Source organism: Heterodontus francisci, unplaced genomic scaffold, assembly GCF_036365525.1.
Source record: "Heterodontus francisci isolate sHetFra1 unplaced genomic scaffold, sHetFra1.hap1 HAP1_SCAFFOLD_1646, whole genome shotgun sequence".
NCBI classification, from domain to species: Eukaryota; Metazoa; Chordata; class Chondrichthyes; order Heterodontiformes; family Heterodontidae; genus Heterodontus; species Heterodontus francisci.
In genome coordinates, this window is record NW_027141322.1 from 539 (window position 1) to 19,085 (window position 18,547).

The window sequence follows — 18,547 nt, forward strand, 5'->3', positions numbered from 1 at the left end:
CTTCATTCCCTAGGATTAGGTCCAGTAGCGCCCCTCTATGCATTTTAAGAATTCCGCCCTATTCAAGCCTTTTGCTCTAATACTATCCCCTCTAATATTGGGGAAGTTGAAATCCCCTATTATTATTACCCTATTATTTTTACACCTCTCTGAGATTTGCCTGCATATCTGCTCCTCTATCTCTGACTGTTTGGAGTTCTGTAGTAAACTCCCAGCCAAGTAATTGCCCCCTTTTTGTTTTTAAGTTCTACCCAAATGGACTCATTTGAGGAACCTTCTAAGATATCATCCCTCCTTACTGCAGTAATTGACTCCTTGATCAACAGTGCAATGCCACCTCCTCTTTTATCCCCTCCCCTGTCACACCAGATGATTCTATACCCTGGAATATTGAGCTGCCAGTCCTGCCCCTCCCTCAACCATGTCTCTGTGACAGCAATAATATCATAATCCCATGTGCTAATCAACACCTGCAATTCATCTGCCTTACTAGTAAGACTCCTTGCATTAAAATCGATGCAATCCAGCCTTGCATTTTTCACTTGTATTTTTCACACTTGTTCTGGTTCAGGGAGTGATGGGAGTAGTGGCCGCGATGGCCGTAATCAGACTCAGCTTTCATCCCCTGGATCTTGAGCAGAGCTGACAGCTCAGGATCTGACCCACAGCTTCTGGAAGTCCTGGAGCCCATTACACAAGCAGTAAACACGAGGGCTTTTCTCTCAGGTTATTTATTCACAGCATCCTAAGCTCAGAGGAGGCCATTCGGCCCTTTGTGCCAGTGCTGGCTCTTTGAAAGAGCTATCCAATCAGTCCCACTCCCCCCTGCTCTTTCCCCACAGCCCCGAAAATTTTGCCCCTTCCACTATTTATCCAATCCCCCTTTTGAAAGTTACTATTGAATTTGCTTCCATCGCCCTTTCAGGCAGCGCGTTCCAGATCACAACAACTCACTGTGTAAAAACATTCTCCTCATCTCCCCCTCTGGGTCTTTTACTGATTATCTTCAATCTGTATCCCTCTGGTTACCGAGCCTCCTGTCACTGGAAACACTTTCTCCTTATTTACTCCATCAAAACCCTTCATGATTCTCAACACCTCGATTAAATCTCCCCCTTAACCTTCTCTGCTCTAAGGAGAACAATCCCAGCTTCTCCAGTCTCTCATCTGTGGAATCATTCCAGTAAATCTCCGCTACATCCTCTCCCAGGCCTGGACATCCTTCCTAAAGTGCGGTGCCCAGAATTGAACAGAATATTCCAGCTGAGGCCGAACCAGTGACTTTTTTCCGTGAAGGATTTTGTGTCATAGGAAGGGGAGGAGGCCATTCAGCCCCTCGATCCTGTTCTGTCATTCACTGAGATCATGGCTAATCTATATCCACCGGCATTAGCTCCATATCCTTTCATATCCGCCTAGCAAAAACCCATCGATCTCCGATTTAACATGATTGAGTCTCAGAATCGATTGCTTTTTATGAGAGTGTTCCGGTATTCACCAGCCTTTGAGCAAAGTGTTTCGTAATGTCTCTCCTCAGGCCTGGCTCTGATTTTAAGGTTTGTCTCCTTGCCCTGGATTCCCGTTCCCTCCACTCCACCCCCACCACCAGTGGATAAGGTCTCTCTCTCTCTCTCTCTCCACTATCAGTTGCTGTATGAAAATCTTTAGTTTCCGTTGGCCAGTCGGAAGCCTCTTGGGTGATGCAGTTGTTCAGAAACCAACCTTACGAAGCTGTGCTATCAGCTCCTGCTCACCCGTCCCCGGGTCTGTGTTCCGCAGTCTGCCAATGGGCTTCGAGTCGAGAGGTACCTCTGGGAAGATGTAGGTGGGACTCTGTGGGGATGCTGGACTGATGGCTGGGAAAGTAAACAGAGAGTTAGAAGGAAGCGGCTGCACCATCTGGATGAGGCGATTGTGATCAGAGATCATTCTGTCCATTCCCACACATCCAATTCAGTTCTCCCTTTACGTAGCACTTTTAACACAGTTCTTCACAGAGACACAAAAAAAAAAGACACCGATCAGGAGAGGAGCGAGTTAGAGCTCCCTGGGGCTCAGCTCCACATTGTGGGGGGGGGGGGGGGGGGGGGGAGGGGGATGGGGCAGGGGGCTCAGTCCCACAATTGGAGGGACTCTCCTCCCCAGGGCCCAGTCCCATGGAGCCTTCAAAGGAAGCTTGATGCTAGCGAGTGGAAGAGGAGGAAAGGTCACGTACCTGAGCTACTCTTTAAGTTGCTCCACGTGGATGATCGGAACAGGAAGCTGTTTGGTCTGTGAACAGGACCTGATTCCTTCGGGGAGCTGGAGTTAGAATGAGCAGTGTGATCTGCAAACAAAAGCCAGAATTCAGTGTCACCAACAGCACAAGGGCTTTCGCACAGAGCGAGGCAGAGAAACAAGGGCTGCTGCGTTCCTCACCTGGTCGAGCAGCTGTCGTCGAGAAGCCGCTGGACACGTTTGGGAGATGACCCTCACTCTGCAAACAGAAAATAAACTTTAAAAGCTTGAGGTGGAAGAGGAATACAAAATGCTGGAAATGCACAGCAGAATCCGAGAGAGCAATGTCAGGTACAGGGCCAGAAGACAAAGATCTCCCATCCAGGCCCCGTCTCCCTTCTCCTCCTTCAACACTTGCTCTGTGTATTGGTACAGTTATAACACTGCATGGTTAGAGCAAACTGGTCTGTGAGCAAGTTATCAAAACCCCCAGTCACACTGATCAAAATCATCTTTATAAAATAAAACCTGGCCAGCATTCCTGCTCACTACCCCATGACAGTGTGCACCGGGCGGGCGGGCGGCGGTGAACAACCCGGAGGATAGGGGGGGCGGGGGGGGGAAACCGGGAGTGCTCGGTACCGCTGCTTCCTGTTCCCTACGTCTTCGGGAGAGGAGCTCAGTGGAAGTGTCCGGCATATCCTGGGTCACAGAATGAGGTCAGGGGAGGGGTCATGGGGTGGGGTGGGGGGGTGGGGAAAGAGGTGGGCAATGGCGTAATTGTGGTCACTGATAGATTGTAAAAACACACGGGACCATGTAAGGACAGGACGGCGATTTCAGATACAGGAGACGTGCGACACTGACCTTAGGCAGAGACGGTGCACCCGCACTGTTCCCAGAGCAGCCACTAGAGGGAGGCAAGAAACCAGTTATTAAAATACAGACTCCAAACCGGTGCTCCTAGTCCAGGATTAAACCCACTGCAAACCAGGACAGGACCAGGATTAAACCCACTGCAAACCGGGACAGGACCAGGATTAAACCCACTGCAAACCGGGACAGTATCAGGATTAAACCCACTGCAAACCGGGACAGGACCAGGATTAAACCCACTGCAAACTGGGACAGGACCAGGATTAAACCCACTGCAAACTGGGACAGTATCAGGATTAAACCCACTGCAAACCGGGACAGTATCAGGATTAAACCCACTGCAAACTGGGACAGGACCAGGATTAAACCCACTGCAAACTGGGACAGGACCAGGATGAAACCCACTGCAAACTGGGACAGGACCAGGATTAAACCCACTGCAAACTGGGACAGGACCAGGATGAAACCCACTGCAAACTGGGACAGTATCAGGATTAAACCCACTGCAAACTGGGACAGTATCAGGATTAAACCCACTGCAAACTGGGACAGGACCAGGATTAAACCCACTGCAAACTGGGACAGGACCAGGATTAAACCCACTGCAAACTGGGACAGGACCAGGATTAAACCCACTGCAAACTGGGACAGGACCAGGATTAAACCCACTGCAAACTGGGACAGGACCAGGATTAAACCCACTGCAAACTGGGACAGGACCAGGATTAAACCCACTGCAAACCGGGACAGTATCAGGATTAAACCCACTGTAAACTGGGACAGGATCAGGATTAAACCCACTGCAAACTGGGACAGGACCAGGATTAAACCCACTGCAAACCGGGACAGTATCAGGATTAAACCCACTGCAAACTGGGACAGGACCAGGATTAAACCCACTGCAAACCGGGACAGGACCAGGATTAAACCCACTGCAAACCAGGACTGGACCAGGATTAAACCCACTACATCCCCAGGTCCTGGTCCAGGATTAAACCCACACCAAACCGGGACTGGTACAGGCTTAAACTCACAGTGGGACTGAAGTCACACGGCAAGCTACAGGCTGGAGAGACTGGACGCAGATATCAGAACGTCTAGACATAGACATCCTGAGAGCAGTAACTACAAACGCCACACATTGTCTCCTGGAGAGTTAGAGCCAGGGGAAAACTGGTCCCCACTCTCAGCTACAGAGAGTAGTGTCTACAACGACTGATTGTTACTCAGAAGCAAGCTCCAAAACAGTGCACTAACGATAACAGCAAGATTCAGTCAGCTGTCAGATCCTGTGTTCACTCTTGTTCTCTAACACTTACCTAGAGACTGGTTTACTGTTCAGGTCACTTAGCGAGTTCTGTGACTGGAGGAAGAATGGTGCAGGTCGTGCTGTCAAACTGACACTGATTCCCCTAGAGAAACAACACAAATTTACTCACATCACTTCCCATTTAAACACTCTCAGCAGGAGTCTGTCCCCGGTGTGAGGCTCAGACACACACAAACAGCTGGAACAAGCGTTCGCCCCAGTGGAATGGTGTCTCAGATTCTGGGAGAGCAGGTGAGGAAGGATGTGAATATCTTGAAGAGGGTTTGGACAGTGTAAATAATGAGAAAGTGTTTCCAGTGGCAGGAGGGTCAGTAACCAGAGGGTCACAGATTGAAGATAATTTGCAAAAGAAAACCAGATGAGATGAGGAGAATGTTTTTTACACAGTGAGTTGTTGTGATCTGGAACGCGCTGCCTGAAAGGGCGGTGGAAGCAGATTCAACAGTAACTTTCAAAAGGGAATTGGATAAATAGTGGAAGGGGAAAAATATACATGGCTATGGGGAAAGAGCAGTGGGGAGTGGGACTGATTGGATTCTCATCCTTCTCCACCTGTCTGCAGCCTTTGACATGCTCGACCACCCCATCCTCCTCTAACACCTCTCCACTGTCGTCCAGCTGGGTGGGACTGCACTCACCCGGTTCCATTCTTATCCATCTAAGCGTAGCCTGAATATCACCTGCAATGGCTTCTCTTCCTGCTCCCACACTGTTACCTCTGGTGTTCCCCATGGATCTATCCTTGTCCCCCTCCTATTTCTCATCTACTGAAATTTCCTCGAATTAAATATTGGGAAAATTGAAGCCATTGTTTTCTGTCCCTGCTCCAAACTTCATTCCCTAGTTACTGACTCCGTCCCTCTCCCTGGCAACAGTCTGAGATTAAACCAGTCTGTTCACAACCTTCTGACCACATAATCCACACCATCACTAAAACCACCTATTTCCACCTCCCTAACATCGCCCGACTTCACCCCGTCTCAGCTAATCTACTGCTGAAACCCTCATTCATTCCTTCATTACCTGTAGCCTTGACTATTCCAACACACCCAAAGAACAAAACAAAGAACAGTACAGCACAGGAACAGGCCATTCGGCCCTCCAAGCCTGCGCCGATCTTGATGCCTGCCTAAACTAACACCTTCTGCACTTCCGGGGCCCATATACCTCTATTCCCATCCTATTCATGTATTTGTCAAGATGCCTCTTAAATGTCGCTATCGTACCTGCTTCCACCACCTCCCCCGGCAGCAAGTTCCAGGCACTCACCACCCTCTGTGTAAAGAACTTGCCTCGCACATCCCCACTAAACTTCGCCCCTCTCACCTTAAACCTACGTCCCCTAGTAACTGACTCTTCCACCCTGGGAAAAAGCTTCTGACTATCCACTCTGTCCATGCCGCTCGTAACTTTGTAAACCTCCGTCATGTCACCCCTCCACCTCCGTCGTTCCAGTGAAAACAATCCGAGTTTACCCAACCTCTCCTCATAGTTAATGCCCTCCAGACCAGGCAACATCCTGGTAAACCTCTTCTGTACCCTCTCCAAAGCCTCCACGTCCTTCTGGTAGTGTGGCGACCAGAATTGCACGCAATATTCTAAGTGTGGCCTAACTAAAGTTCTGTACAGCTGCAGCATGACTTGCCAATTTTTATACTCTATGACCCCACTGATGAAGGCAAGCATGCCTGGCTGCTCTCCCACATTCTGCTCACCGTAAACTTGAGGTCATCCAAAATTCTGCTGTCTGTGTCTTGACTCGCACCTAGTCCTGTTCCCCTATCACTCCTTGTGCTCACTGACCTACACTGGCTCCCGGTCAAGGAACATCTTGATTTTAAAATTCCCATCCTTGTTTTCAAATCCCACTATGGGCTCACTTCTCCCTATCTCTGTAACCCCCTCCAGCCTCCACAACCCTCCCTATCTCTGTAACCTCCCCCAGCCCCTACATGCCTCCCTATCTCTGTAACCTCCTCCAGCCTCCACAACCCTCCCTATCTCTGTAACCCCCTCCAGCCTCTACAACCCTCCCTATCTCTGTAACCTCCTCCAGCCCCTACAACCCTCCCTATCTTTGTAACTTCCTCCAGCCCCCTACGACCCTCCCTATCACTGTAACCTCCTCCAGCCCCCTACAACCCTCCCTATCTCTGTAACCTCCTCCAGCCCCCTACAACCCTCCCTATCTCAGTAACCTCCTCCAGCCCCCTACAACCCTCCCTATCTCTGTAACCTCCTCCAGCCCCTACAACCCTCCCCATCTCTGTAACCTCCTCCAGCCCCCTACAACCCTCCCTATCTCAGTAACCTCCTCCAGCCCCTACAACCCTCCCTATCTCAGTAACCTCCTGCAGCCCCTACATCCTCCCTATCTCTGTAACCTCCTCCAGCCCCTACAACCCTCCCTATCTCCATGACCTCCTCCATCCCCTACAACCCTCCCTATCTCTGTAACCTCCTCCAGCCCCCTACAACCCTCCCTATCTCAGTAACCTCCTCCAGCCCCTACAACCCTCCCTATCTCAGTAACCTCCTGCAGCCCCTACATCCTCCCTATCTCTGTAACCTCCTCCAGCCCCTACAACCCTCCCTATCTCCATGACCTCCTCCATCCCCTACAACCCTCCCTATCTCTGTAACCTCCTCCAGCCCCCTACAACCCTCCCTATCTCTGTAACCTCCTCCAGCCCCCTACAACCCTCCCTATCTCTGTAACCTCCTCCAGCCCCCTACAACCCTCCCTATCTCTGTAACCTCCTCCAGCCCCTACAACCCTCCCTATCTCAGTAACCTCCTCCAGCCCCTACAACCCTCCCTATTTCTGTAACCTCCTCCAGCCCCTACAACCATCCCTATTTCTGTAACCTCCTCCAGCCCCTACATCCTCCCTATCTCTGTAACCTCCTCCAGCCCCTACAACTCTCCCTATTGCTGTAACCTCCTCCAGCCCCTACATCCTCCCTATCTCTGTAACCTCCTCCAGCCCCTACAACCCTCCCTATCTCAGTAACCTCCTCCAGCCCCTACAACCCTCCCTATCTCTGTAACCTCCTCCAGCCCCCTACAACCCTCCCTATCTCTGTAACCTCCTCCAGCCCCCTACAACCCTCCCTATCTCTGTAACCTCCTCCAGCCCCCTACAATCCTCCCTATCTCTGTAACCTCCTCCAGCCCCTACAACCCTCCCTATCTCTGTAACCTCCTCCAGCCCCTACAACCCTCCCTATCTCTGTAACCTCCTCCAGCCCCGACAACCCTCTGAGATCTCTCAGCTCCTCCAATTCCGGCCTCTTGTCCATCCCCCGATTCCCATCGCTCCATTGGCAGCCGTACCTTCAGCTGCCTGGGCCCGAAACTCTGGAATTCCTTCCCTAACCTCTCTGCCTCTCTCTCTCCTCCTTTAAGACGCTCCTTAAAACCGACCTCTGTGACCAAGCTTTTGGTCCCCTGTCCTCATATCTCCTTCTGTAGCTCCAGGTCAGATTCTGTTTGATAAATTGCTCCTGTGAAGAGCTTTGTGATGTTTTATTACGTTACAGGTGCTATACAGATATAAGCTGTTGTTGGATCACTCTGTCAAAAGCCAGCACAGATCTGAAAAGTCAAACAGCCCCTTTCATTCCATATCATTCAACGATTCTGGACATGATCCAGCGCAAGACTGGAAAAATAAGGCACCTTGGCCACTGTAGACTCCAAGATTGTGTCTATGGGAGGGAGAGTGCATGGGGAGGGGAGAGGGGGAGTGTGCAGTACAATGTGCAGGGGGAGTATGCAGTGCAGTGGAGAGGGGTTTGGAAGTAAGGAGATGGGGAGGATTCAGAGCCATTCGATGATGGGGTCGGGCCTGTCTCTGTGCGATATGACTGTATGATTCTATGATAAGGGACAGTGCGTGTGTGTCTGTGCAAACCTTTCCCGTCGGTCCCGCTCCGCTGTTTGACTCTGCAGCTGCTTCTCTCTCTCCTGCCAGATCTGCAGTGTCTCCGGCCGTCTCCTCTCCTCACCGTCCCGCTGCAACTCATCTTTCCCGGGAGACACCTCTCTGCTCATTCTGTGATCAGAGACAAACACAGAATATAATTCAAACATTTCCCGTGTTGTAGCTTCAACCTTGAGGTGTCAGAACAGCAGACTATCCCCCCAGTCCGAGCCCAGACAGACTGCTCTATAACCCAGTCCGTCTGCACCCAGCAGCCTATCCCCCCAGTCCGAGCCCAGACAGACTGCTCTATAACCCAGTCCGTCTGCACCCAGCAGCCTATCCCCCCAGTCCGAGCCCAGACAGACTGCTCTATAACCCAGTCCGTCTGCACCCAGCAGACTATCCCCCCAGTCCGAGCCCAGACAGACTGCTCTATAACCCAGTCCGTCTGCACCCAGCAGCCTATCCCCCCAGTCTGAGCCCAGACAGACTGCTCTATAACCCAGTCCGTCTGCACCCAGCAGCCTATCCCCCCAGTCCGAGCCCAGACAGACTGCTCTATAACCCAGTCCGTCTGCACCCAGCAGACTATCCCCCCCAGTCCGAGCCCAGACAGACTGCTCTATAACCCAGTCCGTCTGCACCCAGCAGACTATCCCCCCAGTCTGAGCCCAGACAGACTGCTCTATAACCCAGTCCGTCTGCACCCAGCAGACTATCCCCCCAGTCTGAGCCCAGACAGACTGCTCTATAACCCAGTCCGTCTGCACCCAGCAGACTATCCCCCCCAGTCCGAGCCCAGACAGACTGCTCTATAACCCAGTCCGTCTGCACCCAGCAGACTATCCCCCCAGTCTGAGCCCAGACAGACTGCTCTATAACCCGGCCCGTCTGCACCCAGCAGACTATCCCCCCAGTCTGAGCCCAGACAGACTGCTCTGTAACCCAGTCCGTCTGCACCCAGCAGCCTATCCCCCCAGTCCGAGCCCAGACAGACTGCTCTATAACCCAGTCCGTCTGCACCCAGCAGACTATCCCCCCAGTCTGAGCCCAGACAGACTGCTCTATAACCCGGCCCGTCTGCACCCAGCAGACTATCCCCCCAGCCTGAGCCCAGACAGACTGCTCTATAACCCAGTCCGTCTGCACCCAGCAGACTATCCCCCCAGTCTGAGCCCAGACAGACTGCTCTATAACCCGGCCCGTCTGCACCCAGCAGACTATCCCCCCAGTCTGAGCCCAGACAGACTGCTCTATAACCCGGCCCGTCTGCACCCAGCAGACTATCCCCCCAGTCTGAGCCCAGACAGACTGCTCTATAACCCGGCCCGTCTGCACCCAGCAGACTATCCCCCCAGCCTGAGCCCAGACAGACTGCTCTATAACCCGGCCCGTCTGCACCCAGCAGACTATCCCCCCAGCCTGAGCCCAGACAGACTGCTCTATAACCCGGCCCGTCTGCACCCAGCAGACTATCCCCCCCAGTCTGAGCCCAGACAGACTGCTCTATAACCCAGTCTGTCTGCACCCAGCAGACTATCCCCCCAGTCTGAGCCCAGACAGACTGCTCTATAACCCGGCCCGTCTGCACCCAGCAGACTATCCCCCCAGCCTGAGCCCAGACAGACTGCTCTATAACCCAGTCCGTCTGCACCCAGCAGACTATCCCCCCAGTCTGAGCCCAGACAGACTGCTCTATAACCCGGCCCGTCTGCACCCAGCAGACTATCCCCCCCAGTCTGAGCCCAGACAGACTGCTCTATAACCCAGTCCGTCTGCACCCAGCAGACTATCCCCCCAGTCTGAGCCCAGACAGACTGCTCTATAACCCGGCCCGTCTGCACCCAGCAGACTATCCCCCCAGCCTGAGCCCAGACAGACTGCTCTATAACCCAGTCCGTCTGCACCCAGCAGACTATCCCCCCAGTATGAGCCCAGACAGACTGCTCTATAACCCGGCCCGTCTGCACCCAGCAGACTATCCCCCCAGTCTGAGCCCAGACAGACTGCTCTATAACCCGGCCCGTCTGCACCCAGCAGACTATCCCCCCAGTCTGAGCCCAGACAGACTGCTCTATAACCCGGCCCGTCTGCACCCAGCAGACTATCCCCCCAGTCTGAGCCCAGACAGACTGCTCTATAACCCGGCCCGTCTGCACCCAGCAGACTATCCCCCCAGTATGAGCCCAGACAGACTGCTCTGTAACCCACTCCGTCTGCACCTACAAGCCTGTTTGACGAAAACAGATACATCAAGTTGTGGGGACAAAGGCATGTGGGATTAAATTGGATCGTTCTTTTAAAGAGGCAGCACAGGCAGGATAGACTGAATGGCCTCACCCTGACCTGTCAGATTCTATAATAGGGACGATAGAGAGAAACTATTTCCTCTGGTGGGGGGAATCCAGAACAAGTGGGCAGAATCTTCAAATTAGAGCCAGGCCGTTCAGGGGTGATGTCTTCACACAAAGGGGAGTGGAAATCTGGAACTCTCTCCCCCCAAGAAAGCTGTTGAGGCTGGGGGTCGATTGGAAATTTCAAACTGAGATTGATGTATTTTTTAAGGGGATTTAGGGTTATGGAAACAAAGTGGGTAGAGGGATGAAGATACAGATCAGTCACGATCTAACTGAATGGCAGAACAGGCTAGAGGGGCTGAATGGCCTCCCCCTGTTCCTGTCTAGCTTCTTTCCCCAGACTCACCCGTTGTGTGGAAGCCTGTCTATTAGGTTGGTCTTCTCTGCACTGTTCCTCTTCCTGTTATTATCCTGATAGAGAAATACAAACATTATTGAAACTAGCAGCAGAGTGAAAAACTCCAATAAACTCAGATTCAGACAGAGAGCAGGAGGAAGACAGACATTAAAATACCAGGCGACTAACACAGTGAGATCGAGATGGTCAGCTTCAGCTGCTGGGAATGAACAGCTCTCTTGTATCAGGAGATAGTGGGTTTGAGCCCCACTCCAGAGACTGAGCACAAAATCCAGCGCCGCACTGTCGGAGGGTCAGTACTGAGGGAGTGCCGCACTGTCGGAGGGTCAGTACTGAGGGGGTGCCGCACTGTCGGAGGGTCAGTACTGAGGGGGTGCCGCACTGTCGGAGGGTCAGTACTGAGGGGGTGCCTCACTGTCGGAGGGTCAGTACTGAGGGGGTGCCTCACTGTCGGAGGGTCAGTACTGAGGGGGTGCCGCACTGTCGGAGGGTCAGTACTGAGGGGGTGCCGCACTGTCGGAGGGTCAGTACTGAGGGGGTGCCGCACTGTCGGAGGGTCAGTACTGAGGGAGTGCCGCACTGTCGGAGGGTCAGTACTGAGGGAGTGCTGCACTGTCGGAGGGTCAGTACTGAGGGAGTGCTGCACTGTCGGAGGGTCAGTACTGAGGGGGTGCTGCACTGTCGGAGGGTCAGTACTGAGGGGGTGCTGCACTGTCGGAGGGTCAGTACTGAGGGAGAGCTGCACTGTCGGAGGGTCAGTACTGAGGGAGAGCTGCACTGTCGGAGGGTCAGTACTGAGGGGGTGCCGCACTGTCGGAGGGTCAGTACTGAGGGGGTGCCGCACTGTCGGAGGGTCAGTACTGAGGGAGTGCCGCACTGTCGGAGGGTCAGTACTGAGGGAGTGCTGCACTGTCGGAGGGTCAGTACTGAGGGTGATATATTAAGGTGAAGCCCCGTCTGCTCTGTCAGGTGGGTGTAAAAGATCTCTCAGCCACTATTTGGAAGAAGAGCAGGGGGGAGTTCTCCCCGGTGTCCCGGGGAGCAGAGGGGAGTTCTCCCCGGTGTCCCGGGGAGCAGGGGGGAGTTCTCCCCGGTGTCCCGGGGAGCAGGGGGGAGTTCTCCCCGGTGTCCCGGGGAGCAGGGGGGAGTTCTCCCCGGTGTCCCGGGGAGCAGGGGGGAGTTCTCCCCGGTGTCCCGGGGAGCAGGGGGGAGTTCTCCCCGGTGTCCCGGGGCTAATATTTATCCCTCAACCAACTTCATTACAACAGATGATCTGGTCATTATCACATCACTGTCTGTGGGATCTTGCTGTGTGTAAATTGGCTGCCACGCTTCCTACATTACAACAGTAACTACGCGTCATTGGCCGTGAAGAGGTTTGGGATGTCCTGAGGGGGTGAAAAGGCACTATGGAAATGCAAGTAGTTTTATTTGAGTTTTCCTCAGCTGTAAACCTGTTTCCCTGGGGAGCTGCCGGTGGCGTTTACCTCTTGTGAGTTGAGTGCGGGATGGCACTTGCTGTGGAGGGGTGTGTTCAACACCTCCAGCTTCACATCTTCCTCCTCCTCACCATTCACACTACTGTCGATAAAATCAATCTGCTCCTGATCCTGATTAACTGCAACAAGGCAAACAGTGATTAGTGCTGTACCCCCAGCCCGAATACACTGGGCATTGGCAAGTCCTGCACCAGCCACAGCCCCCAGCAACTGCAGGGGAGGGGGTCCCAGGATCTCTCGGGGATGAACCCAGACTCTGAAGTAATGGAGAGGGTTGATGAGGAGAGTACGATTCAAAAGTGCCACATAACAGTGTGAAAACTCAACCTTGTGGAATTAAAGGGACAGAAAGCAGAATGTGGCAGTGAATTGGTTGTTGTACAGATTGTAGGGAGGTTTACAGTGATGCTCCCCGCCCGGGGGTCGATATTAGGACGATTGCTCTTTTTGATGCATATTAATAAACTGAACTTGGGGGTACATGGCACATTTACAAAGTTTGCAGATAGCACAAAACTTGAAAATGTGGTAAAACAATGAGCACAGTGACAGAATTCAGAAGGGCAAAGCCATGTGAAATGAGCAGACACTTGGCAAATACCATTACACAGAAAAATATGAAGTTCATTTTGGTAGGAAAAATAAGGAGGCAACATAAACAAGATGTTTTAATTTTAAGGGAGTGCAGGAACACAGACAGACCTGGGGTTTGATGTATACAAGTCTTCGAAGCTGACAGGACGTGTTGAGAAGGCCATTTAAAAAAGACATACGGGATCCTGGGCTTTATAAACAGAGACAGAGGGGAGAGAAGCAAGGAAGTTACGGTAAACCTTTATAAAGTCACTGGTTAGACATCCCCTGGAATATTCTGTTCAATTCTGGGCACCGCACTTTGGGAAGGATGTCAAGGCTTTGGAGAGGATGCGGAGGGAGATTTACTGGAATGGTCCCAGGGATGAGGGACTTCAGTTAATGTGGAGAGACTGGAGAAGCTGGGATTGTTCTCCTTAGAGCAGAGAAGGTTAAGGGAAGATTTAATAGAGGTGTTCAAAATCATGAGGGGTTTTGATGGAGTAAATAAGGAGAAAGTGTTTCCAGCGACAGGAGGCTCGGTAACCAGAGGGACACAGATTGAAGATAATCAGTAAAAGACCCAGAGGGGAGATGAGGAGAATGTTTTTACACAGTGAGTTGTTGTGATCTGGAACGCGCTGCCTGAAAGGGCGGTGGAAGTAGATTCAATAGTAACTTTCAAAAGGGAATTGGATAAATAGTGGAAGGGGAAAAGAGCAGAGGAGAGTGAGACTGATTGGATAGATATTTCAAAGAGCCAGCACGAGGAGGATGTGTCGAATGGCCTCCTTCGGACTGATCTATTCCTTCTCACCAGTGCTGCTCTCGGATGGACCAGGTGAACGGTTCTGTCTCAGCTGTCTCTGCTCCCGGGATATTTCCACCATCCGGAGGGAAAGGTCAGTGAATTCGTCTGTGGACTGAAGACAGAGTGGAATCCAGTTTAGACAGGGACCAATCACAGATGGGCAGCTCCACGTACACCCCAATCCCTGTGAGATCACTAAACTCCACCCATCCCCTTCCACACCCACCCCCCCCACTACCGAGAGTGACCCCCCAAACTCCACCCATTCCCTTCCCCACTCCCCAACTACCGAGAGTGACCCCCCCCAAACTCCACCCATCCCCTTCCCCACACCCCCCCCACTACCGAGAGTGACCCCCCAAACTCCACCCTTCCCCCCACGACCGAGAGTGACCCCCAAACTCCACCAATCCCCTCCCCCTCCCCCCACTACCGAGAGTGAATCCCCTCCAACTCCACCCCTCCCCCACACCCCACTGAGACCTCCCCAAACTCCACCCCTCCCCCACACCCCACTGAGACCTCCCCAAACTCTACCCCTCCCCCCACCCCCCCAGAGAGTGACCCCCCCAAACTCTATCCCTCCCCCCACCCCCCCAGAGAGTGACCCCCCAAACTCCCCCCCTCCCCCCCGAGAGTGACCCCCAAACTCCACCCCTCCCCCCATCATCCCTGCACTATCTGGGCCTCCGTTAACCCAGCACAGTTTAGAGTTGGAGACCTGCCCCTCCTTGGCCTGTGTACCTCAGTACCACAGTGGACGGGGCCCTTCCCCCCCAGGATGTGGGGAGTGGCGGGGTGGGGGCGCGCAGTCTGTTGATCAGATTGACCCCCCTCCCCCCGCCAGGAGGCAGCTTGAATTTCCCTGGCTCAGACTCACCTCATTCCCAGACCAGCGTTTACTGCCACTGTCCACACTGTTAAACCCGGAGTCGAGGCCACTGTGCTGCCGACTGGCACAGAATTCATCAGAGAGACTGCAAATACAAGGCTGCTATTAGGAACAATGTTAAAGGCTAATACAATGTTGGCCTTTACCTCAATGGGACTGGAATATAAAGGGTAGAAGAGATGTTCCACTTGTATAAAGGTCTGGTTAGACAGTATCTGGAGTAACTGAGTTCAGTTCTGGGCACTGCAGCTCAGGAAGGATATATTAGCCTCGGAAGGGGTGAAGTGCAGATTCACCAGAATGATACCGGGGTTAAGAGAGTTAAATTATGAGGGCGTGTTGCATAGACTAGGCTTTTATTCTCTCAAGTATAGAAGATTAAGGGGATGATCTAATCGAGGTGTTTAAGATAATTAAAGGCTTTGGTAGCGTCGACCGCAAGAAACTATTTCCTCTGGTGGGGGGAATCCAGAACAAGGGGCATAACCTTAAAATTAGAGCCAGGCTGTTCAGGGGTGTTGTCAGGAAGCACTTTTTCACATAAAGGGGAGTGGAAATCTGGAACTCTCTCCCCGCAGAAAGCTGTTGAGACTGGGGGTCAGTTGGAAATGTTGACACTGAGATTGATGGGGAAGGGGATTAAGGGGATTAAGGGTTATGGAACCCGGCAGGTAGAGGGAGAAGGGGATTAAGGGTTATGGAACCCGGCAGGTAGAGGGAGAAGGGGATTAAGGGGATTAAGGGTTATGGAACCCGGCAGGTAGAGGGAGAAGGGGATTAAGGGTTATGGAACCCGGCAGGTAGAGGGAGAAGGGGATTAAGGGTTATGGAACCCAGCAGGTAGAGGGAGAAGGGGATTAAGGGTTATGGAACCCGGCAGGTAGAGGGAGAAGGGGATTAAGGGTTATGGAACCCGGCAGGTAGAGGGAGAAGGGGATTAAGGGTTATGGAACCCGGCAGGTAGAGGGAGAAGGGGATTAAGGGTTATGGAACCCGGCAGGTAGAGGGAGAAGGGGATTAAGGGTTATGGAACCCGGCAGGTAGAGGGAGAAGGGGATTAAGGGTTATGGAACCCGGCAGGTAGAGGGGGAAGGGGATTAAGGGTTATGGAACCCGGCAGGTAGAGGGGGAAGGGGATTAAGGGTTATGGAACCCGGCAGGTAGAGGGAGAAGGGGATTAAGGGTTATGGAACCCGGCAGGTAGAGGGAGAAGGGGATTAAGGGGATTAAGGGTTATGGAACCCGGCAGGTAGAGGGAGAAGGGGATTAAGGGTTATGGAACCCGGCAGGTAGAGGGAGAAGGGGATTAAGGGGATTAAGGGTTATGGAACCCGGCAGGTAGAGGGAGAAGGGGATTAAGGGTTATGGAACCCGGCAGGTAGAGGGAGAAGGGGATTAAGGGTTATGGAACCCGGCAGGTAGAGGGAGAAGGGGATTAAGGGGATTAAGGGTTATGGAACCCGGCAGGTAGAGGGAGAAGGGGATTAAGGGTTATGGAACCCGGCAGGTAGAGGGAGAAGGGGATTAAGGGTTATGGAACCCGGCAGGTAGAGGGAGAAGGGGATTAAGGGTTATGGAACCCGGCAGGTAGAGGGAGAAGGGGATTAAGGGTTATGGAACCCGGCAGGTAGAGGGGGAAGGGGATTAAGGGTTATGGAACCCGGCAGGTAGAGGGGGAAGGGGATTAAGGGTTATGGAACCCGGCAGGTAGAGGGAGAAGGGGATTAAGGGTTATGGAACCCGGCAGGTAGAGGGAGAAGGGGATTAAGGGGATTAAGGGTTATGGAACCCGGCAGGTAGAGGGAGAAGGGGATTAAGGGTTATGGAACCCGGCAGGTAGAGGGAGAAGGGGATTAAGGGTTATGGAACCCGGCAGGTAGAGGGAGAAGGGGATTAAGGGGATTAAGGGTTATGGAACCCGGCAGGTAGAGGGAGAAGGGGATTAAGGGTTATGGAACCCGGCAGGTAGAGGGAGAAGGGGATTAAGGGTTATGGAACCCGGCAGGTAGAGGGAGAAGGGGATTAAGGGTTATGGAACCCGGCAGGTAGAGGGAGAAGGGGATTAAGGGTTATGGAACCCGGCAGGTAGAGGGAGAAGGGGATTAAGGGTTATGGAACCCGGCAGGTAGAGGGGGAAGGGGATTAAGGGTTATGGAACCCGGCAGGTAGAGGGGGAAGGGGATTAAGGGTTATGGAACCCGGCAGGTAGAGGGAGAAGGGGATTAAGGGTTACGGAACCCGGCAGGTAGAGGGAGAAGGGGATTAAGGGGATTAAGGGTTATGGAACCCGGCAGGTAGAGGGAGAAGGGGATTAAGGGGATTAAGGGTTATGGAACCCGGCAGGTAGAGGGAGAAGGGGATTAAGGGGATTAAGGGTTATGGAACCCGGCAGGTAGAGGGAGAAGGGGATTAAGGGTTATGGAACCCGGCAGGTAGAGGGAGAAGGGGATTAAGGGTTATGGAACCCAGCAGGTAGAGGGAGAAGGGGATTAAGGGGATTAAGGGTTATGGAACCCGGCAGGTAGAGGGAGAAGGGGATTAAGGGTTATGGAACCCGGCAGGTAGAGGGAGAAGGGGATTAAGGGTTATGGAACCCGGCAGGTAGAGGGAGAAGGGGATTAAGGGGATTAAGGGTTATGGAACCCGGCAGGTAGAGGGAGAAGGGGATTAAGGGGATTAAGGGTTATGGAACCCGGCAGGTAGAGGGAGAAGGGGATTAAGGGGATTAAGGGTTATGGAACCCGGCAGGTAGAGGGAGAAGGGGATTAAGGGTTATGGAACCCGACAGGTCGAGGGAGAAGGGGATTAAGGGTTATGGAACCCGGCAGGTAGAGGGAGAAGGGGATTAAGGGGATTAAGGGTTATGGAACCCGGCAGGTAGAGGGAGAAGGGGATTAAGGGTTATGGAACCCGGCAGGTAGAGGGAGAAGGGGATTAAGGGTTATGGAACCCGGCAGGTAGAGGGAGAAGGGGATTAAGGGTTATGGAACCCGGCAGGTAGAGGGAGAAGGGGATTAAGGGTTATGGAACCCGGCAGGTAGAGGGAGAAGGGGATTAAGGGGATTAAGGGTTATGGAACCCGGCAGGTAGAGGGAGAAGGGGATTAAGGGGATTAAGGGTTATGGAACCCGGCAGGTAGAGGGAGAAGGGGATTAAGGGGATTAAGGGTTATGGAACCCGGCAGGTAGAGGGAGAAGGGGATTAAGGGTTATGGAACCCGGCAGGTAGAGGGAGAAGGGGATTAAGGGGATTAAGGGTTATGGAACCCGGCAGGTAGAGGGAGAAGGGGATTCAGGGTTATGGAACCCGGCAGGTAGAGGGAGAAGGGGATTAAGGGGATTAAGGGTTATGGAACCCGGCAGGTAGAGGGAGAAGGGGATTAAGGGGATTAAGGGTTATGGAACCCGGCAGGTAGAGGGAGAAGGGGATTAAGGGGATTAAGGGTTATGGAACCCGGCAGGTAGAGGGAGAAGGGGATTAAGGGTTATGGAACCCGGCAGGTAGAGGGAGAAGGGGATTAAGGGTTATGGAACCCGGCAGGTAGAGGGAGAAGGGGATTAAGGGGATTAAGGGTTATGGAACCCGGCAGGTAGAGGGAGAAGGGGATTAAGGGTTATGGAACCCGGCAGGTAGAGGGAGAAGGGGATTAAGGGTTATGGAACCCGGCAGGTAGAGGGGGAAGGGGATTAAGGGTTATGGAACCCGG

At 53.0% G+C, this 18,547-nt stretch overlaps 1 protein-coding gene across 2 annotated transcripts in view; it reads right to left on the reverse strand.

Moving 5' to 3' along the window:
- Window positions 1–1,684: 1,684 nt before the first annotated feature.
- Window positions 1,685–18,547, reverse strand: part of LOC137362791 (DISP complex protein LRCH3-like) — a 49,627-nt gene continuing 32,764 nt past the window's right edge. For both annotated transcript variants that reach the window (XM_068027034.1, XM_068027036.1), the window contains exons 7-16: window positions 14,830–14,926; window positions 13,956–14,061; window positions 12,554–12,684; window positions 11,055–11,119; window positions 8,340–8,480; window positions 4,413–4,505; window positions 3,085–3,127; window positions 2,419–2,476; window positions 2,216–2,326; window positions 1,685–1,856 (exon numbers count right to left, since the gene is read on the reverse strand). In XM_068027034.1, coding sequence (XP_067883135.1) covers window positions 1,711–1,856; window positions 2,216–2,326; window positions 2,419–2,476; window positions 3,085–3,127; window positions 4,413–4,505; window positions 8,340–8,480; window positions 11,055–11,119; window positions 12,554–12,684; window positions 13,956–14,061; window positions 14,830–14,926 — 991 coding nt within the window. In that variant the 3' untranslated portion in view covers window positions 1,685–1,710. The remainder of the gene's footprint in view (window positions 1,857–2,215; window positions 2,327–2,418; window positions 2,477–3,084; window positions 3,128–4,412; window positions 4,506–8,339; window positions 8,481–11,054; window positions 11,120–12,553; window positions 12,685–13,955; window positions 14,062–14,829; window positions 14,927–18,547) is intronic.